Source organism: Rhinoraja longicauda, chromosome 5 (assembly GCF_053455715.1).
Source record: "Rhinoraja longicauda isolate Sanriku21f chromosome 5, sRhiLon1.1, whole genome shotgun sequence".
Classification (NCBI taxonomy): domain Eukaryota; kingdom Metazoa; phylum Chordata; class Chondrichthyes; order Rajiformes; family Arhynchobatidae; genus Rhinoraja; species Rhinoraja longicauda.
In genome coordinates this window covers 55,858,064-55,881,418 of record NC_135957.1, presented here as the reverse complement: position 1 = coordinate 55,881,418, position 23,355 = coordinate 55,858,064, and the positions used below count along the sequence as shown (strand labels likewise).

General features: G+C 41.4%; 1 protein-coding gene across 2 annotated transcripts in view; it reads left to right on the top strand.

Moving 5' to 3' along the window:
- Window positions 1-953: 953 nt before the first annotated feature.
- Window positions 954-23,355, top strand: part of LOC144594018 (synaptotagmin-like protein 2) — a 140,402-nt gene continuing 118,000 nt past the window's right edge. For both annotated transcript variants that reach the window (XM_078400180.1, XM_078400179.1), the window contains exon 1: window positions 954-1,389. In XM_078400180.1, the coding sequence (XP_078256306.1) occupies window positions 1,262-1,389 (128 nt within the window). In that variant the 5' untranslated portion in view covers window positions 954-1,261. The remainder of the gene's footprint in view (window positions 1,390-23,355) is intronic.

Genomic DNA, 23,355 nt, shown 5'->3' with positions numbered 1-23,355 from the left:
AGGCCTACTGCATTCTGTGCTTACCACATGACCTCCTCTACAATGGTTACCATTGTTGCTGGGCGACCACTTTGCGGAGCGCTTGTGCTATGTCCACAGCAGCCATCTTGAGATTTTGGCTGTATATCATTTTAACACTCTTTCCCACTCCCACACTGTCCTTGGCCTATTCCGTTGCTGGGAGAGAGGCCAAATGCAAACGGGAAGAGCAACATCTCAAATTCCACTTGGGTAGTTTGTCACCAAATGTTTGAATCACCAATTTTCCAATTTACAATTCCAGGTAACCCATATCTCCCGTATTCTCCCCTCTGACCTGCTTGCCCATCTAGGTTCTCCAGAGATGCTGCTCGACGCGTTCAGTTACTCCAGCACTTTGTCTTTTGTTTTGTAAGCCACTATCTGCAGTTCATTGTGATTGTTTTTTCCCTACTTTTGTTCACCTCATTCATCCTCTTAGTTTTATCTGCCCATCATCCTCTTTCCCCCTATCCAGTTCCACCTATCACTCGCAACTTCTATCCAACCCCTCCCTACTCTTTTCTCTTCCCTCTCAGTCCTGGGGCAGGATCTTGCCTAAAATGTTGACTAACACCTTTTTAATTGGACGAATAAGCGACTTGCTAAATAATCATCATAATGACAATTGGAAAATTAGAGCCTTCTGTGTTTAATTTTTCACTTGCTTCTGCTTTTTAAGAATTGACCATAGTGTCACAGGTAATTTCTTGCACTTCTCTAGATGCAAGGTTTAATGTTTAGTATGCACTCTTTAATTATCCAGTGATCTGTTTCGGGCAAAATAAATGAATCAAAAATCCTGTGAAGTCCAAACCTGTAAGACAACTCGGATGTGCGTGCAGGTCCACATTCCTGTAATAACCTAATTTGCATAGAGAGAATATGTGACATATAATGATACTAATAGTTTACTGCATTGCATTCCTGCAGAGAGACTGCGAACTGCGAGTCCTGCCTTACGCTGGAGTGGAATTTTAAAATCCTCCCTAAAGCTCCTGAACGTCTGACAAAAAAAACTAATGCTTGTGAATTAGACAGTACATCTTTGATGCCTGAAAGTGCACCAGCAACCAGCTAAACAACTTGTTTTCTCTGAACAATCATAAGAGGCAAACAGACAATTGAACGTGTTGAAGAAATGTTCAATGTGAAAGGCAGCAACTGACGTACGGCTGAGTTGTAACCTTTCTCTGATTGGCTTCATCCCAAGTTTCACCGAAGGTACTGGAATTCTTGGAAAATGAAGACTGGGTCAGATCTGAGCAAAATGATGGACCTCAGCTTCCTGTCAGAGGAAGAACAACTGGAACTTCAGAAAGTCCTTAAAAGAGATGGTGATCTGAAAAAGCTTGAAGAAAGGCGCATCAGGTAAAAAAAACTAATTGATTTATCTTGTTCTTTTATTAACATTATTTTTTCACACATTTCTTTACTCTCTATTGCTTTATGCCTTAGCTGACATTTCAAAGCAAAGATCTCTCTCAGTTTTCAGGTGAATGGACGATCTCCTTCAGTATAATTCTCTGTGTGCAGCCCCATATGCAGCAGGATGCGATGCATTGTGTATTGTGACACATTCCTCCCGTGACCACCATTAAAATCTTCTGTGACTTATGCCACAGTAGACCTTTTGTCGGTTCGGACCAGACGGGATAGCCTTCGTTGCCCTCATGCATTGATGAGCCTTGGGCGCCCAACACCCTGTCGCCGATTTGTGGTTTGTCCCTCCTCAGACCACTGTCGGTAGGTACTCGCCACTGCTGACCGGGAGCACCCCACAAACCTTGCCGTTTCAGAGATGCTCTGACCCAGTCGTCCGGCCACAACAATTTGGCCCTTGTCAAAGTCGCTCAGGTCTTTACTCGTGCCCATTTCTCCTGCATCCAACACATAAACTTCAAGAACTGACTGTTTACTTGCTGCCTAATATATTCCACCCTTTGACAGGTGCCATTGTAACAAGATAATCAATGTTATTCACTCCACCTGTCAGTGGTCATAATGTTTTGGTCATCGGTGTATATATACATATAAATCCCTGGGACAACAAACTAGAAAGATTATCTGTTTGTTATCTCAGTACTATTGCTTTGAAAGATTGCAGTGTATGGATTTACTCCAACATTGACAATGCATCATACCAGTTGGTATTATATTTTGCTTCAGTGCAATAGAATTGGAGAATAGTTGAAAAGTCTCTATTGCATTCATATTTATTTTGTGGTCAACATTGATTTGATCTGAAAAGAAAATGTTGAAGTTTTACTTTGAACTGTATGATTCTTCATCTCATTAAAATGTATTAGAATTACCTGCTTAGTTTTGTACACTTTGCTGTTTAGCTTGGGCTACATCCGTAAAATGTGTGATTATGTTATTAATTCTGTTAAAAGTTTGTCGAATTACAATCGCAATTAAATGATTACATTTCTGCACATACAATCTGTACACAAGGAGGGTGTTTCAGATTTGACCCACAAATTACAGATATAGTCCATTAGTGACGCAAGAAACTGCAGATGCTGGAATCTTGAGCATAACACAGTGCTGGAGCATCTGTGGCAGCAACAGACAGGCGATGTTTCAGGTCCAGATCCTTCAGGATAATGCATTATCCTGGCAATGCACCTTTTATTTTAAACGGGTATTACCCCGCCTCCAAATATTTCTATGAAAGTTGTACTTTCTCACCCTTTATGCCAAATGAGCCCTGTTATTGTCAGGTAAGATCAGGCAGTAAGATCAGGCAGATCAGACACCCTCCCTTCAAGCCATTTAGAATCTTTACTTTAATTGTTTATTCCTTTTCTTTTTAATTTTATCAGTATTGAATGTTGCTTTCTGCCAGTTCTTTGGATTGAATAATCTGGCAAGAATCATTCTACAAACATCATCATCAATCTGGGGATATACTTAGTACCTTGTCATTCCCGAGGCAGTAGGTTTTCCCCAACAGTACAACGACTCCTGCTTTTCATCCTGTCAATGACTGGCATTCATAAAGATCACACTAAAGGAGGCCATGGACATCAGCTGACTTGTGGCGTAGTGAAGAACTTTTGTTCAGGTTCAACTGTGTTTCATTTCCATTGAAGGTGTGTGTGCATTGTGCAGGCCTGGGTGTGGTCAGCCCAGGCAGGTATGTGTAGAATTTGTGGGGAATTTCCAGGATGTTTACGGCCCAGGTTGTAATGTGCTGTGTTTGTGTGGCAGTTCTTGTATGTGTGCAGTCCAGACTGATCTGCAAATCATTCATAGTATAGCCATCTGTCAATGTAGCACAGAATGTTTTGTGCTGAGTTTGTAGTCCTGTGTGTGTGTGTTGTCTTGTCTCGTTGATGTGGTGTTTGTAGTGCAGTCCTGAGTGTGTTGTTTAGATTGGCCTGTGCTTGGTTTACGGTACAGTCCTGGGTGTGTGTAATCCAGGGTTTGTCAGACTGTTGTGGATGGTATGCATTCAAGGTTGATCTAATGGAGTTTGTAATATGGTGCAGGGGTTATGTGCAGCCAAGGCTCGTATTTACTGGCATTGTGGTCCGGTGTATATATTGACCAGATTGGTAAAAGCAGTCTTTGTAGGACATGCCTGTGAACGTTATTCAGGCTAGTAGTTTCGGGGTTTGAAAGGAAATTGAGAGAGTGAGTGTTCATGTTCATGCTCATTCCATGCGGGTCTGTTTTGGGTTTGTCATGAGGTTCTGCACGTGTGTAGTCCTGGTTAATATAGGCTTGTTTTGTAGTGCAGTATTGTATAACTATGTGCAAAATGATTTGTACTGACATGTTGGGGCAGTAATGTGTTTGTATATTCCAGGATGGTCTGTTAGTTGTGTAGACCATGTCGGTGTAAGCTTGAAGTGTTCTCAGTGAGTAGAATCCAAGTTTGATCCAAGCTTGGTGTGAATGCTTGGTAAGGAATACATTCAAGAGAGAGTTAGATAGAGCTCTTAAGGATAGCGGAGTCAGGGGGTATGGGGAGAAAGCAGGAACGGGGTACTGATTGAGAATGATCAGCCATGATCACATTGAATGGCGGTGCTGGCTCAAAGGGCCGAATGGCCTACTCCTGCACCTATTCTCTATTGTCTATTGTCTATTGAATGTGAGCAGGGTCTTGCCTTCTGTGCCCTCAAGGTTGGCTGTGGGAGGTGCCCCTGGGGAACAAAGGAAGAGTACTGTGCAAGGAGAGGACAATGGTTCATGGGATAACTGGGATGGAGGTGACGGCTGCAATGGGCACTTTGTAGCCAGATGCAACTGGCACTGTAAAATGGTGCCAAAATAGCACCTCTTGCATATCGACTAAGTGGGCTTCTCTGTACATTTTGGTCTAACTAGGGGATTGTGCTCGTATATGGTGATGGACTTGCTACATTGTATGCAAAAAGAATATTTCACTGCACCTGAGTATTTGGCGACAACCTAAATCTCCTCTTCTAAGGAAATAGTGGTGTGGATCAGCTGTCTTTGTGATTGCGGCAATGTGCTGAGCCCAGGACAGATTTTCAGAGATATGCACACCCAGGAACTTGAATCTGTGGATTTTCAATCCTGTCAGTGAAGACTAATTCATGGACCTAAGTTTTCCCTTCCTGAAGTCAACAATCAGCTCCCTGGTCTTGGTAACATTGAAATCAAGACAGTCGTTGTGGCATCATTCAATCAGATTAGTAATCACCCCCTTGCCCCCTCCATACTCATCATCCATCATTACAAATTATTCATTCAACAGTGGTGTCATCAGCAAATTAAAAAATGGCACTGGAGCTGAGTCTGGTCATAGAGGATGGCCTAGGAGTCATACAGCATGAAAACATGCCCTTCGGCCCAACGTGCACATGCTGACCAACATGCCTCAACTACACTAGTCCCACCTGCTTGCATTTGGCCCATATCCCTCTAAACCTGACCTATCTATGTACCTGTCCAAATGTTTCTTAAAAGTTGCGATTATACCTGCCTCAACTACGTCCTCTGGCAGCTTGTTCTGTGCACCCACCAGACTTTGTGTAAAAATAAAAGTATAAAAGTTACTCCTCAGGTTCTTATTAAATCTTCCCCCCCCCCCCCTCACTTTAAATCGATTTCATCTGGTTTCCAATTCTCCTACTCTACATTTACATGATCTATTGCTCTCGTGATTTTGTACACCTTTATAAGATTGCCCCACATCCTTTTGCACTCCAAGGAATAAAGTACTAGCCTGCTCACCCTTTCCCCATAACTCGGGCCCCTCTAGTCTTGGAACATCCTCTTAAATCTTCTCAGCACCCTTTCCAGCTTGACGACATCTTTCCTATAACATGGTGACTAAAACTGAACACAATACTCTAAAAGTGGCCTCGCCAACATCATGCATAACTGCAACATGACCTACCAACCTCTGTACTCAATATTCTGACTGAATGTAAATGTGAGTAATTTAGACCACCTTATCTGCCTGTGATGCTACCTGTCTAGCTGCACAGTCGTGGGTGTGGAGAGATCTGTGTTGTGATTTTTGAATGCCACTGGTTGTTGATGCTCGGATGTTCTGACTTAATAGTCCAGTCCTGTATGTAGCCCACAGTGATCTGTGTGGAGCTTGTTGTACAGTCCAGGCAGATCTACGATGAAGAACAAACAGCCAGTTTTGTTGGTCACAACTTAGAAACTGCACAGTGGAAAATATCTGCTGGAGACTAAGTGATTGTGGCACTCAGGAGCTGCATGCGTCACAGAGGCACTTGCTGCTTTGGTGCAGGTGACAGAGTAGCAATTTCAGGTACAAATGCTTATTTTTGCCTGCTTTGTGCAGTGGAATACCTTCCCTAGTTCTCTAGCACTCTTTCTATATTTCTATTTACAATATATGTTAATGATTTAGATGAAGGAATTAAAAGTAACATTAACAAATTTGCAGATGACATAAAGCTGGGTGGCAGTGTGAACTTTGAAGAGGATGCTATGAGGATGCAGGGTGATTTGGATAGGTTGGGTGAGTGGGCAGATGCATGGCAGATGCAGTATAATGTGGATAAATGTGAGGTTATCCACTTTGGTAGCAAGAACAAGAAGGAATATTATAATCTGAATGGTGTCAGATTAGGAAAAGGGGAGGTGCAACAAGACCTTGGTGTCCTTGTACATCAGTCACTGAAAGTAAGCATGCAGGTACAGCAGGCAGTGAAGAAAGCTAATGGCATGTTTGCCTTCATAACGAGAGGAGTTGAGTACATGAGCAAAGAGGTCCTTCTGCAGAGGAAGGACATTCTTGCTATTGAGGGAGTGCAGCGTAGGTTCACGAGGTTAATTCCCGGGATGGCGAGACTGACGTATGATGAAAGAATGGAGCAACTGGGCTTGTATTCACTGGAATTTTGAAAGATGAGAGGGGATCTTATAGAAACATATAAAATTATTAAGGGGTTGGACACACTAGCTGTAGGAAACATGTTCCCGATGTTGGGGAGACCAGAACCAGAGGACACAGTTTAAGAATAAGGGGTAGGCCATTTAGAACTGAGATGAGGAAAAACTTTTTCACACACAGTTGTGAATTTGTGGAATTCTCTGCCTCAGAAGGCAGTGGAGGCCGATTCACTGGATGCATTCAAAAGAGAGTTAGATAGAGCTCTTGGGGTTAGTGGAATTAAGGGATATGGGGAGAAGGCAGGAACAGGGTACTAATGATCAGCCATGATCACATTGAATGGTGGTGCCGGCTCGAAGGGCCGAATGGCCTACTCCTGCACCTATTTTGTCTGTATCTATGTATCTATGTTAAAAAAAAAGTGGAATTGTCCCCTGATTATAGGTTGAGCCCCTTTACTTGTGCAACCAGCTTCAATTTCCCGTGTGACCATTGCTATTTTATAATTATGTTAGAGAAAACTACATTGGCATATTCTAGATTTACCATTCGATAAAGTAAACCGTTGGTATGTAATGAGCTGAGTACATGAATAATTTATGCCACCTGTACACTTCTGACAAATGATTTTAATTAGTTAGATAAACAGCATGCATAAATTTTGTCTCGTACCAAGGGAGTTTGATGATCTTGTTTTGGACACTGTTAACACTGAAGCGTTTTTGGCAAGAGTTATTATCACCGAATTAGTGAGCTAACACAGACAGTATTTCTTGCTATTCTGCTGGAGGAGGATGAGCGCGCATTTCACTGCAATGTTGCTGTATGTCACTGATATTGCGTATTCATTCTGAGAAACAGCTTGGATTTATAAGCCTGGTGAATAACTGTATAGATGGTATAGCATGGATTTGGAAATGTAACTGCAGATACCTAAACCACAAATTTTATTTTATTAAAAAAACAGCTGTTTTTGCTGCTCTGGCCACTAAATTTTACACTATTGACTTCTGCATAGAATAATAAATATTTCAGCTATCTTTTTAAATCAATCAATAATGTGACTATAAAAAAAAAAAGCAGAGCACTTGTGTAATTTAGCGGGTCTAGACGACATGGATATGCAACGTTTTGGGTCGGGATCCTTCACTAGATTTGTCCCGACCTGAAACATCACCTAGCCATGTAAACCAGTGTCCACAGTTCCTTGTTTCTCGGTATGGTGACTATATTTGATACCAACATTCAGGAAACCTTCCAAGTCGTCATGTCATAGTTTTATCCCTACAAAATTCAATATAGATATGGATGAGAAAGACAATTCATTCAATAATAACCCCTTTTACAGAAATGCGTGGTGTCTCTTTTCCTTCCTGGAATAACAGAAGGGATTGATAAGACGTCATCTCTTTTGAATTGATACTAGGATTGGGGTTAATTTAACGATAAAATCTGTGTAACTGTCAGTCTCTTTGCCCACGCCTATACCCTCATCTTCTGTCAGGTACCTTGCTTTTAGGTGTCCTTCAGACCATTCATTGATCCATTTGATAACCATTCATTAGTTTTTTGCAAATGAAGCAGACCCACCCTAATGCATTGGGTCTGCCATCCAAACATGTCCCTCTGATTGAATTGGCAGCTGTATGTGTGTTGAGGAATAATGCTTTTGGGCAAAAACAGCTTGATAATTGATTTATTGTTTGAAAGTTAATCACAGCAGAAGTAGGTTGCGGAGCCTCTTGAGACTGATCTACTATTGAATAAGATCATGAGTGATTGTCTACCTTAACTCATCATTCCCATCCATTCCCCAATATCCCTCAAATCCCTTGCTGCCAAAAAGTTTCTCAATCTTAGAGTTTTGCGTGTGTAAATAAATGCTGTCACCTTGGTTAGATAAATCCAGCCATCTGAAGAGATTTCTCTATCGCAATACTAAATAACTGTTTCACTTAGCTTTGGGATGATATCTTCCAGTTCTGTCACTAAACTAAACAGCTATTCTCTCAACCCCTCCCAGAACTTTACATGTTTTGGCAAAATCACTTCTTATTCTTCCACACTTCAGAAAATTATAGGCCCTTTTATTCAGTCTTCAATTGACAACCCTTCATTTCAGATATTCCAACCTTGCAGTAGAGGGAGAGGAGCGAGGTTGGAGTGTAAGAGTGCGTCCAGTGGAGGTGGGGTGCAGGGGCTTTGTAGCCAGTTCCACTGCAAGGCTCCTGAGGGAAGTTGGAGTCAGAGGGCAGGCCCAAAGGAGGGCAATCAAAGAACTTGCAAATGCCGCCGAACGGAGCAGTCACTGGCTGTGGCTGAAAGGAAAAGATACTGTCTGGGCTGCCACATGACCATCTTGAGGCTAACCATAAGACACACACCCAGGTCTGATCACCCTGCGGTGGGCCTGCCTCGACTGAGGGTGTCTTGTGATAAAAGGCCGAAACACCCAGTGATGTTGAGGTACACAACTGAAGATGTGTCTGAATGGTAGCAACATCACCTAGTGGTCACCCCCAAGAACAACACCAGTCAATTGTAGTGCAAACCTTAGGGATTGTAACATCTAGTCCTACTAATCAATCAGAAGTCGTCCAGTTAAGTTTATTGTCAAATGCCCAAGTACGGTGAGGTAGAGGAATGATGAAAATCTTGCTTGCAGCAGCATTACAGACACATAGGCAATACACAGAAACATGACTTGTACATGAGCTAAAACAAGTCATTGGTGCAAAGAAACACAACTGGGAAACTGGTCTATGGTACTGCAAGAGTTCCGTGGTGTTCAGAAGCCGAGGTAAGTTTATGATACCATAGGTTGGAACTTTATCCCAAGAGAGGTCTCTTGAGAAAAGGTCATAAAACAGAACACGATGCATGACCACAGATCAGTTTGAGAATCTAATGGTTGTTAGAAAGTAGCTGCTGTGCTGTGGAGTTACTCCAGCACTTCATGTTTATGTAAGATTAGTTTACCTTCTGGATCGGTTACTTAATATCCACAGCATAACAAACTATCTAAAGGCAAATGTATATGGTCAATCAGCAAACCTCCAATTCTTATCGTTTATGACTTAATGGCCAGACTGCTTCTGTGTAGTTGGGATATTGAATGAACTATTCACAATATATTTTGTTTTATGATAACTGTTCCAGTGCATAATTTTATATTTTTCATGATGTTAAAATCCAATCCATCATTTATCTCCATTATGTTCATTTCAAAGTGGAGAATAATGGAAAAGGTACACAGTTCAAAGATGTGATATTATCTGTATAACGTTCTCTCCACTGAAAAGACATCCGATAATAGTTATGATTATTATGGCGGCACGGTGGCGCAGCGGTAGAGTTGCTGCCTTACAGCGAATGCAGCACCGGAGACTCAGGTTCGATCCTGACTACGGGCGCTGTCTGTATGGAGTTTGTACGTTCTCCCCGTGACCTGCGTGGGTTTTCTCCGAGATCTTCGGTTTCCTCCCACATTCCAAAGACGTGCAGGTTTGTAGGTTAATTGACTGGGTAAATGTAAAAATTGTCCCTGGTGTGTAGGATAGTGTTAATGTGCGGGGATCACTGGGCGGCGCGGACTTGATGGGCCGAAAGGGCCTGTTTCCGCGCTGTAGAAAGTAAAAATAAAATTAAAAAAAATCTATTAGAGATATGCGTTAACGATTATATATAAAGGATTTGTTGTGCGAGTGGTTGGATGCCTATTTCCATACATTTGACTAGTGGGCAGAAACTCAGCCTTTATTTTAAATGATATTGGAAAAAACTTAAAGGATGAGTTAGCAAGAATAAAGGTAAAGTGCATGATGATGGGGATTATGGTTGTAATTTTATGTTGAAGTGCCAGTATGGGTGCAGAGAGCTGAAAGGCTGATCTTTCACAAATCTCTTCAGAAATCCTAACATTCCTTACTTTTATCACATCCCATGCACTTCCTCGCTACTGACCTCCAGCCTACAAAAATACCCATGTAATGCATGTTTATTTGAGAATAATTACTCTTTCCAAATCTCTTGCTCAAGCAAAGACAATTCAATGTAAATCACCTGCAGGTTATGAGGGATGTCATGAGTAAAATTTCCCACTGACGACATTTGGGTACTGGGTAGAATTGTTTAGTTTGTCTCAAATCAGCAGGATGCAGCAATTCAGGCAAATATTGCAATTTATCACCACAATTTTATTTCTATTTCTTTCAAGGCACAAACAATTGTGTTTAAAAGGCCTGTCCCACTTTGGTGATTTTTAAGGCGACCGCCGGCGACTAGGCTGTCACCGCTAGGTCGCCGGGGTGTCGCGGGCATGGTCGTGAGTCGTCTCCAATGAGTCGTAGCTGTTTCTGGTCGTCGTGGAAATTTCTCTCTGCTCGAAAATTTTCGGCGACAGCTGGCTTGATGCCAATGATCGCAGCTTGTCGTGTCCTGTTGTGGGCACTGTCGTAGGTTGTCGCCAGGATGTCGCCTGATGACTTTGGTTGTCGCTGGTGCTGATCCACCTTTTATAAGAATTTTGTTTGTTTGAATAAAGTAAATTTTGGACATTTTGACCAAAGATTGATGTTTGAAGTTATTGTATTTCAGAGTAGTTTCTCATGGCATCTCTTTCAAATATTTTAATTTCTTTTATTTTGACCAATAAAACAAACACAAACACAAGCATTGCACTGCATTAAAAAGCAAACTCTTTTCATTTATTTTGGCATTGCACTGCATTGGGTCTCTTCAGGGACAAGGGCTTCAACCACACAGACCTCTTCTTGGGCTTTTTCTTCCCCATTCTTCTTGTCCTTCTTGCAGAATTTTAAGCATGAGGGCTGCTGCAAGCAGCAGGGCTTGCATTTGATGTAAGAGCAATGCCATAATATGTTGCTTCCTGGCAGTCATGATTCTGAATGATCGGAGACCCTACCCAAACCCATTTTTGCGCCAAAATTACGTGAAATGGCTAGCTCCGTTGTCATCAGTTGTGACCTGACAGGGTTCGTAGCTTGTCGAGGGTGGAGGTAGGTTGACTTCGGTTGTCATAGCTTGTCGTAGTCGCTGTCATAGGTGGACGTTCTAGGTCGCGACAACTGGGTCGTCGGTTGTAGGCAGCGTGCCGTCGCCTAGGTGGTAGGTTGTCGTAGCTTGTCGTAGGCACTGTCGTAGGGGGAGTCGTAGACATTGTCGTTGCAGGGTTAAAAAAAATCAAATGTTTTTCGGCAATCTGCTACGACTTTGACAGTCGCCGGCCGTCGCCTTAAAAATAGCGGAAGTGGGACAGGCCCTTTACTCCCCCATATTGTTTAACATAACAATTACATTGGTTAATTATTCAACGCAAATTCAGTGCAAATGAATCAGTTGAATAGAAAGAGATAAAACAAAAAACATAGCAATCCTATCATATTATGAAGGGGTTGGACACGTTAGAGGCAGGAAACATGTTCCCAATGTTGGGGGAGTCCAGAACAAGGGGCCACAGTTTAAGAATAAGGGGTAGGCCATTTAGAACTGAGATGAGGAAAAACTTTTTCAGTCAGAGAGTTGTGAATCTGTGGAATTCTCTGCCTCAGAAGGCAGTGGAGGCCAATTCTCTGAATGCATTCAAGAGAGAGCTGGATAGAGCTCTTAAGGATAGCGGAGTCAGGGGGTATGGGGAGAAGGCAGGAATGGGGTACTGATTAAGAATGATCAGCCATGATCACATTGAATGGCGGTGCTGGCTCGAAGGGCCGAATGGCCTCCTCCTCCACCTATTGTCTATTGTCTATATATTCAATTTGCCATCAGTGACTTGATCATTGGTCAGCATGGATACGTTGGGCCAAAGGCCCCGTTTCTGTGCTGTATTCCTCTGACTTGTAATCACAATCACAATTAAAAAAACAGGATATCCTGTGAGTGTATCGAGAGTAACGCAGATTTTTTGCATAATTTCAGTATAATATAACATTAAAACCTCATGTCTTTTTCTTGTTAACTATATATTTTATCCCAATTAATCAAATCAATCAAAGATAAAAACATTTGTAGAGGTGCTTATTTCCAATAGACTTTTGTGATAAATCATATTTTTGTTGATTTTTTAAAATATCTTAATAGCCCACTGGACAGTGGAAGATCCTGTTGTGATCTTGGATATCAGACAAGAAATATCCTGGTCACCATTTGGTTAATTTTTCTTAGCCAGTGGAATCAGTAAAATTCTCCTTCACTGGCCTCCAGGTGGTAAAGGGAAACAAAAAACAGCTGGGGTCTCCATTCTATATCACTATTCAATTAGCCCCTGCTGGGAAGAAAATTTGTTTGAGGAAATGTATGTATGAATGGGAACAGCCTGTGCCATGATGCCTCTTCTCCAGATGAATAAACAGGCGCGCTTAAAGCCCAAACTAAGACATGAAAGATAATCATCACTTGGAAGAGGTACTCGATGCATGCCACTGTCTCCAGTTGTTAGCACATATTAGAGTCAATGCACAACCCCTTCGGCACTGACCCGGCAATATTTCTTTGCCCCAATTTCAGCTGAAGCAATGTGAATTTCTCAACAAGCCATGCTTGGGTACATTTTTGTCTTCACTGCTTGGGATGTAATCTAGTGGAACAGATTGCTCATCCGTAATAGAATCTGTCCAATTTGCATTTCATTAGAATCCATGGAATGAAAATCAAACTGTTTCTGTGACATGCGACTGGTCTCTCTCTGTCAGCTCTCCACCAGCAGAGGAAAGATGAACATTTACCTTGCCACGTCCTGGGTTTGATCCTGACTACGCTGGGTGCTGTCTTTATGGCATTTGTACATTCTCCCTGTGAGTGCATGGATCTCCTCCCACATTCCAAAGGTGTGCAGGTTTGTAGGTTGAATGGCCTCTTTAAAATGCCCCTGGTGTGTGGGGTGCACTACTGGGATAACAGTGAACTAGTATACCGGTTAGTTGCGATGACTCAGTGAGCCGAAGGGCCAGTTTCCATGCTGTATCTCTAAACTAAACTAAAGTAAGGCCCCTAAGTACATTACCTGTTGGTAGCCCGGCACAGTTGCATAGATAGTTTCTGTGGATTTCAGGGTAACACATGGCAGGAGTCTGATGATCTGCTGTCTGCCTGACATGCCCAGTTTGAGTCTTGTGCTCCACAATACGAGATGTGGGATGTTGGAGGGGCCAGTACTTGCAGTATACAACTCGGAAGTGAGTGGTGTAAAGAGAATGATAGCCACGTAGGTTCAACCACTGGTGCAGTTTTGGATGTCTTGACCACTTTGAAAAGGGAGACTGTCAGATACAGTGAGCACATATCCTAGTCACGCTGCAGAGCCTTAAGGGCCTGTCCCACTTAGGCGATTTTAAGGCGACTGCCGGCGACTAGGCTGTCTCTGAACATTCGCCGGGGTGTCGCGGGCATGATCGTGAGGAGTCTTCAATGAATCGTAGCGGATCTTGGCGAGTCGCGGAAATAATTTCCAGATAGAAATTTCTCGGCAACAGCTGGCTTGTCGCCAGGTATCGTAGCTTATTGCGGGCGCTTTCGCATGCTGTCACCAGGTTTGCTAGGTTGTCACAGATGCATTTAGAAGCACGTAATATTAAATTAAGAAAAGGCATTTGAAGATACCAGAAGATAGTTTTGTTTAACCAATTTATTTACCGTCAGGACATTTGACAGGTAGATTGGAGGCGAAGTTTGACGGTCAGGTAAGCGTGGGAATTTCGCGATGTTTCCGAAGACTGTGTAATCTCTTAGCCAGGTGCTAGTTTCACAAAAACGTAACTTGTATCGACCTGACTCGGTATTGTCATAGTGTCAAAGAAAATTTCGGCCATCTACCTCGACTTTGACAGTCGCCTTAAAAATCGCGTAACTGGGAGAGGCCATTTAATCATCAATCTCTGCATGACTTATGGTGTTAAGTGTGTGAACGACCACAGAGAAATTACAGCTGCACTAAAGTGAACTACTCGTACAAGTGCTTGGGGCTAAATTCTAATGGGCAGAATATTACCTGTAAATTATCACAAATGCTCATTACCAGTGGTAAAACTGTATGTGTGTGATTTGCACATAAGCTTATTATGTTAAGCTCATTATTGTGTTAAAATTAGTTTTTTTCTAAAATTAATGTGAAAGAATTCAAATTCGTCAAAAAGAAATGAACTGCCTTCACTTTCCCAAACAAAATAATATCACATTGTCCCACACAATTCAGTTTGTTAAAAATGCCAAAAGAATGTGGAACCAAAAAGCCAATAGACTTCTTCCAATAATAAAATAATTTAAACTATATTTGCAACTAAAAATTAGAGCAAGTACATTTTTGATTTCCTGGGACTTTTCTTTCTAGATATGCCTCACAGATCTTAAATAATGAATCACTTTCTTTAGTAAAAACATACTACTGGGTAATATATGTTGAATGTTATATTGTAGACAAATACAACGGCTATTCTATGTCAGTACAGACTTGCAAGTAACAGTTAGCTAAAAGACATGGCAGTTTGTAAACAATGTTTTATTTTGTTTTAAATTAGTACTATGTATAGCTAAAAATAAGTTGAAAGAATTTATGGAAATGTTATGTGACAGGTGAACTGAATTGAATTTAATGTGAAAACAAGCCTGAGGATTGTGAGGGTTGATTAAACCACACCTGTTGCTTTGAATGTAGGCAGTATATCAGCTTTGTGCAACGTTCTTATGTGCATGGATTTATATGCACCTGGCTGCAGGATTTCACGAATGGTTACCTTCACTTATTTCTGATCCTGAAAGGGAAGTGCACCATGGCTTCAGCAAGTACTGCTGGGCATTCTGCCACTGAAGCTGACTAGGAGAGCTGAGGAATGCTATTAAATGGGCAATTTTCAGCTGTTGCATTGGTGGGCTTGGATTGAGAAAGATAAGCACAGCATCTTCATCCTCACAGATAATACATCTAAAAGAGTGGCAGGGGCTGTTAGGGGCTCCCAGCATAGTTAAGCTTGGTGAAATTCATCCACAAGTGCCACATCACAACAACTTTATATCATACATTTCAGAGATTGACCCTCTTGGCTACCGGCAAGTTCTAACATTCATTATTTTGTGGTACACACTGAACACAACACCAATGCAAACTTGTACCCACTTCTCATGGCTAGGATAAATTATCATCTAGAGAAACAAGGAGCTGCAAATTCTGGAATCTTGAGCAAAACACAAAGTGCTGCAGGAACACAGAGATACAAGCAGCATCTGTGGAGGGAATGGACCGCAAACAGTCTGAAGAAGGGTCCTGATCCAAAACCTTGCCTGTCCATTTCCTACACAGATGCTGCCTGATTTGTTAAATTCCTCCAGCACTGTGGTTTGCTCATAAACTATCAACTAATCAACCACAACAAGAAATTCACAATAGCACACATCCAGCCATTTTTCCCTCAGCTTTGGAACATGGAAACTGTAGTCTTGCTGCCTGTGGCACATGAAACTGTACGACCTTCTCCTTCTGGGCAGCATTTAATGGTGGGTGGGGGGGGGGGGAGGGGCAGTGGTGGGGTGGAATCCGTCAGCATTGATGGTAATAAAAGAAAATATTGGAATTGCTCAGCAGGTCTAGCAGAATCTGTGTGGGGGCAAAACAAAGTTAATGTTACCAAGCAAGGGGTCATTAACATAAAACATTTACAGAATGTTTAGCATCTGAGTCAGGCAGCATGAAATGAGATGGATGAATTTATTTAGCCAGATTGGTGAATCTGTGGAATTCAATGCCACAGATGATGGTCGAGGCCAAGTCATTGGGTATTTTTAAAGTGGAGATTGATAGGTTCTTGATTAGTAAGGGCATCAAAGTTGTTGGGAGAAGGCAGGAGAATGGGGTTGAGAAGGGAAAATACATTAGCCATGATGAATGGCAGAGCGGACTTGATAGGCCAAAATGCCTAATTCTGCTCCTATATCTTATGGTCTTATGACACAGGCCCTTGGGCCCAACTTGTCCTTTCCAATCGAGATGCCCACCTAATCTCCTCTGTTTGCCTGCATTGATTCATATCCTTCTATGCCTTTCCTATCCCCTTCTGATGTTTTGTTTCCATTTCTGAATTTTCATATATGTGGCATGTCAGTTCTGTTGTGGTCGCATCCTCTAATCTTTCTCCTTGCATTCTATGTCTCTGTTATTCCCTGTTTGTTCTGATTTAAACCTGCAAATGGGTAAGTGTGTATCTTTTTTCTTTCACAACCCCCCCCCCCCATACAGCATTCTTGCCAGATAGCCAAGAACTGCCAGGTCCTTGCTGATAAACAAGTAAAATTAAAGTTAAAATGTACATTTGACTTTGCATTCTCAGCCTCCAGACCAGATAATGAGTGTGTAATTCAGAGGTAGAATCTGCATGCTGTGAGACATCAGGCATGAAAAGCATATCGCAGGTGCTAGCTCCAGGGAGGGTGAAGTACTGCGTTACTTTTTCTGCAGAAATCCTGCGATGAGAACTTTCAGAGGATCGTTTACAAAGGAAGACTGATGGATGTGAATAAAATGCCCGGTGCATTAATAGACCTGCCAGAAAACCTAGATGTAATGTGAAAGGATTTGGAAAATTAAAGTCTCAACCTAACACACGGCTTTATGCAAAGACTGCTGCTCACTTTCTCCAGCACAGAACTAGTGAGGACTCTTCTGAGACTATTAGGACTCTTCTGCATCCAACTATATCACAGCCTCTAATTGCCGAAGTTTCACTTTATATTCCAGCATAAGCAGCAGTCTCTCATTCGTAAAATACTGTGGTTCCTATCCCCCAGAGTCTAGGTGTTGTAGCATAAGCTGGGCATCTGACAAATAAGCTGCCAACAAGTCTGTGGATAAATGTGAAAAGGGGGTTTGCAGGATATAAGCAATCACTTCTTCCACAGGTGCTAACTGGCCTCAAAACTAGGCTCTCCTGCTGAGCCACTAATCAACTAACAGTGTGATTCATGCTAACTGGACATTACAAACGTATTATCGAGGAAGGCACACAAAGTTTTAGAAACATAGAAACATAGAAAAATAGGTGCAGAAGTGTGCCATTCGGCCCTTCGAGCCAGCACCGATTCAATATGATCATGGCTGATCATTTAAAATCAGTACCCCGATCCTGCTTTCTCCCTATATCCCTTAATTCCTTTAGCCCTAAGAGCTAAATCTAACTCTCTCTTGAAAACATCCAATGAATTGGCCTCCACTGCCTTCTGTGGCAGAGAATTCCACCGATTCACAACTCCCTGGGTGAAGAAGTTTTTCCTCATCTCAGTCCTAAATGGCCTGAGCCTTATTCTTAAACTGTGACCTCTGGTTCTGGATTCCCCCAACATCGGGAACATTTTTCCTGCAATACCTGCAGCCAGTTTTCAGCATGTTACAATTTATTCACTTCACTTCCTTTTAAAATATTAGAAAATATTTTAACATCAAAATTCTGAATGTATTTTTATGCAAATTGCAATGGCAGAATTGTTGGCCAGGTATAACATCAGCCAGCAGAAGAAATATCAATTCAATGTAATTAACAGCATTGTGGGCAATGGCATGTACAAAAATTAACTAATTACAAATGTAGCCTTACATAAAACTGAAAAAAAAAGAATGTGTGTTTTGAGCCTTGAAATTATCTTTACAACCCTTTCTCTTGTGACATTGTAATAAATTTGGTTTGATGAATGTTGAAAATGGAGAGGTAAAAAAGGACTGGGTTTGTAAATTAAAAGTGAGTGCAAATTTAGATTATATTGTTTATCCATTTATTGGGTTGAGTGTTTCAGAAAAACAAGCAGCAAAAAAACTGCAGATACTGGAAATCTAAAATTTATAGTAATTAATAATATTCTGCAGGTCAGGGAGCATCTGTGGAGATGGAAGCAGTTTTAATGTTTTGGGTCAATGACCTGACTCAAAATGGTGAGACTGAAATGAACTATATAGAGCTCTCATCAAACTTGTATAAAAATTATATTTATACAGAATATATTGGAAACATTGTACAAATATTATAAATATCTAGTAAGGGATATGAAAGTCTGAACCCTGTGCTTTTGACATTTAGATTTTAGACTTTGGAGATACAGCACTGAAACAAGCCTTTTGGTCCACTGAGTCCTCGCTGGCCAGCGATCACCCTGTACAATAGCACTATCCTACACACTAGGGACAATTTTACCAAAGCCAGTTATCCTACAAACCTGTATATTTTTGCAGTGTGGGAGGATACCTGAGCACCTGGAGAAGACCCACGCAGTCACAGGGAGAACATACAAGCTCCATACAAACAGCACCTGTAGCCAGGATTGAACCTGGGTTTTTGGCGCTGTAAGGCAATAACTCTTCGCCTGCTCCACTGTGCCCCCCCAGAGATAATTTGTGGAAGGAGAGAAAATGCTGGGCCACGAAGAAAGAAATTTTGACTATTTACTTTCTATGATGCTATGTTAATCTTTAGATGTTGATGCTTCTTTGTGACTTCCCAACTTTTGGCAAGTTACTTTCAGAGCTTCAGTATTCATTGAATATTTTTTTAAGAATCTGTCAATGCAATATATCTAGCTCCCATTTTATGCATTAGCTTTTATCCTATCTTTCCGTCACCCTTTCTTCGCAGAGCATTACCTGATGATGAGTGTGAGCAACAACTTATTTCCATTTTCTCAGGCATCAAAACGTGTAAATAAGGTTTCCGTTGTCCTGTTGCGAGGCAATAATGGTCAAGTCGAGTTTGTCAACGTATACAGAAAGACGGTGAGATACAGATACAATGAAAATGTTGCAGCATTGGCATGCTTTTTGTGAACAGGACACTACTTGGCAATTTTTCACATTATTGTGTTAATTCAGTGCAATGACTGGTTTGCACTGCTTTTGCGAGGAGCACAGCTGTGTGTGGAGAACAGGCCTTCAGGACCAAAATAAGAAAATGTCTAGGCTGATGACCTTTGCTGTATCTAGTGCCCACGGCCTCTTCTTGAAATCGTGTAGAGTGAATTAACTGGTTGAGGTATGGCTTCTAGGAATGTGGAGATCTTGGAAGGAAGTTGACATAAATCATTTCGGCACCTGGCTGAACATGATTGCAAATGCTTCAGCCTTACCTTTATCATTTGCTGGGCCATGTCATTGTTGACTTGAAGCTTCCTCCCCCAATTAGCTCTTTAAATGTCCACTGCCATTTATGACCAGATGTGGCAAGTCTACAGAACTTCAATCTGATCTGTTCACTGGATTCTGTCTGTAGCCTGCGGTTTGCGCAGTTTAGTCAGCACTCATTTGAACAGGGTCCAGAACCAAAAGGTCACCTATCCATGTTCTCCAGAAATGCTGCCTGACCCACTGAGTTACTCCAGCACTTTGTCCATTTGTATAAACCAGCATCTGCAGTTCCTTGTTTCATTGTTTAGTTACCACATTGTCTTGTGATGTTACCGACATAGGCTGGTGCCCCATCATTTTGAGGTGCATGTGGTACTATTCTCAGCATGTCCTTTTGCACATGGTAACCTAGGGCTCACTGACCCCTGGCTAAATAGTCATGTTGGATTGATTCCAGTCTGAAGAAGGGTCTCGACCCAAAACGTCACCCATTCCTTCTCTCCAGATATGCTGCCTGTCCTGCTGAGTTACTCCAGCACTTTGTCCATTTATGTAAACAAGCACCTGCAGTTCCTTCCTACAATGTCAGCTTGAGGGTTGTGTTGAACTATGAGGTCAAAGGTTATGGTGTTTCATATTTCTCCTGTTACTGGGTGTGGGCAAGAAGGAGATTCCATCAAAAGTGAAACCATGATAAAAATGTGCAGAAATGTGCAAGAGTTTTACATTTGAGGCATTGCTGGACTGGGAGGGGAAGGACAATTTGGGTGGAAGAGCCAGAGGTTTTGGTGAACTGGGTGGCAACTGGTGCAGCTAGTAGAACTGGTGGCTCTTGGAGTGAATGAATGAATACTTTATTGTCACATGTGACGAGACACAGTTAAATTATTTGCTTGTATACCCAAGGTATGCAAACAGTTGCCCATAAAAGCCGCTTACAACGTTAGCAATTTTGTTAGGTTTTTGACAAAGGTTTGACCAAGTTAGGATTTCAGGTACATATGTCGAGTTTACATGTCTTCCCTCTGATGGGGTGGACTTCCTCTCATTATTCCATTTCCTCCAAAATCCCAAAGGTGTTTGAATTGGTGGGTTAACTGCCTTGTGTAAATTGACCTTAGTGTGAAGATGAGAGGTGCAATCTGGGTTTGTTGGTGTGAGTGTTATGAAGGGGGAATAGATTACAGGGAAAATTACAGCCTACATTCATTATTGTGAGACTCTTTGTAATGGATTTAGTTTATAACAGACGGAGCATCTCCGCTGTAATCAGACATCACTGTGTCTTTAAGAACACTGGTTGATAGTCACATTGCGGGAGGTCTTTGAAATTGACAAGCAATTGCTTTGATCAATTCTTGTGCCATAATACTCTGTTAAACAATGTAACAAACAGCCTTTAGCAGTAACAAAAATAGATTTTTAGCTTGTAAAAAGAACTTTGTATTTGAAAACTAATATCAAAAGAGTTTTGAAGATGTTTAAGATTATGGAGGGCGGGAGATAGATAGCCAACCAGGAGATAGTAAGGTCGTCAATGAATATTTCTCCTGTATTTATCGTGAAGAAAGATGTGGAGACTAGGGAATTCGGGGAAAGTTCATGGGGATGTCTTGGGTACAGTCCACATTTCAGTAGAGGATGTGCTGAACATCATAAAACATATAAACCTCTGGGTCCTGATCAGGTACATCCAAGAACTCTATGGGAAGCTAGCAATTTTAGTTTTTAGTTTTAGAGATACAGCACGGAAACAGGCCCTTCGGCCCACCAGGTCTGCGCTGACCAGCGATCCTCGCACATTAACACTATCCTACACCCACTAGGAACAATTTTTACATTTACCAAGCCAATTAACCTACAAACCTGTACGTCTTTGGAGTGTGGGAGGAAACCGAAGATCTCGGAGAAAACCCACGCAGGTCACGGGGAGAACGTACAAACTCCGTACAGACAGCATCCGTAGCCAGGATGAAACCCAGGTCTCTGGCACTGCATTCGCTGTAAGGCAGCAACTCTACCGTTGCACCACCGTGCCGCACAATTGCAGGGACTAGTGTAGGAAGGCATCCTGGTCAGCCTGGATGAGTTGTGCTGAATGGTCTGTTTGTGCTGTATGACTCTATAACTAGGACATCATTCGAATCGGGTATTAAAAATGAGGTGCTTCGCCATGGCATGAATGTTACTGTGTGCAATACAATTGCGGTGAACTAAACTACAAGCAGGAAAAGATGTATCACCTATCTTTCCCATCTTTCTTAAGAGAAAAGCTTAGAGTTTCTATCATCTATAAAATGGAGGGGACCATCAGTCAGCTGATCTGCCATTTATCTCTTGTTTCTTGCACAGATATAGGATAGCAGGCTGGGGATGTGGGGGGGGCTGGGGGGGAGGGGGAGCAGTGTGGAAGAACAAAAGAAAACGAAGCAAAGCAAAAAAAAAATAATGGGCTATAATGCCTTAGAATTATGAATGGAGAAAGAAAGTATTTCAGTAAAAGAAACCATCAGCAGGACGAGATTGATCATTAACCAGCATTGTTACCAACAAGCTTTTGATAAAGTAGCTGCCCAGGTATGCCGATTGCACATTAAGAAAACCTGAGTATATTCTGTATTCAAGATTGGTGTGCAAGGGGGTGCCTGGTTTGCAGTGATTTGAGGCATCTATTGTTGCTCTGAAAATGCTCCTTAACTGGGCCTGTCAGATTCCTGAGGAATGAGGAGCAAATACTGGTCCATTCAACTGTGCCAGCTGCTGTCCATCAAACCTATTTACTGTAAGAGCGAACTGATTAGAACGGTTGAAAAATCCTACAGTTATGAATCATCTTTCAGTTAGAGCAACTCCGGGGAAAAAAAATGACTGCACAACTGGCATTTATCATCCTACAATAACAAAATATTAAAGATTTACAGCACTGTCATTTCGGTTTCTACATCCTAATCACTGCATATTAATGTTCCACGTCCAGTTACTGAGGAACAATGAAACTCTCAAATTCAAGCTTTAGCCTTAATGAATTTCTGCATAATGAATTTCTGCAAATAAAATATGAAATGCTATATTGTTGACCAGAGATCATTAAGTAAAATTTCCCTGTCCTTCCTTGTAAAAATGATCCTATTAATTTTCGCATGTATGTTATTATCTTTAATAGAGAAAATTGTCCCAGCATATTTTGTTGCAAAAATTGAGGTTCGAAATAATGGTAAAGCTATCAAACTTTGCCATTATAATAGACAAATTCTATACGCAACTTCTGGATGGAAATCATGCATTGCTCATTTTGCATTCCTTTCTATGTATATGTCCAGAAACTAGTGAACTGTTGAGAATTTCAAGTATTTATGAACAATTCTTTTTTTATTTAATAAACTGGAAAAAAAAAATTTGCATAGAGTAACAGACTTTTTAACAGCAAAATAAGGCATAATTAGTGTTTTACAATTTCTCTGACCCAGACAAAAAAGGCAAATGATCTACTTGTGTACATGTGTACAAATTGTCAGTCCTGCAAAGATTTCAAAAATCCATACCCATTAAAATAATGGACATTTTTTAAAGTTTAACTATTAAAACTCCTCCTGGATGCTCCACTTTTTATGCCAAATGTTTAAAAGTTTAACTCTTGGGTTTCTGTCTGTGCAAAATCTTCATTAAAATTGGGTATCTGTTTTGCATGATGACCTTGTTAGTGCTTTCTCCAGCTATGCAGGTGATGTGATAAAGGGTGAAGCTTTGTGATTATCTTTCTTTGCAATGCCTCTACATTGACTATAAGTTTCAGGACAATATTGTTATGTACGCTATTGTTGCTTGATGACTTTGAGATAGTGGCGCCATCAGATATTTTATTGTGCCTGGCAAA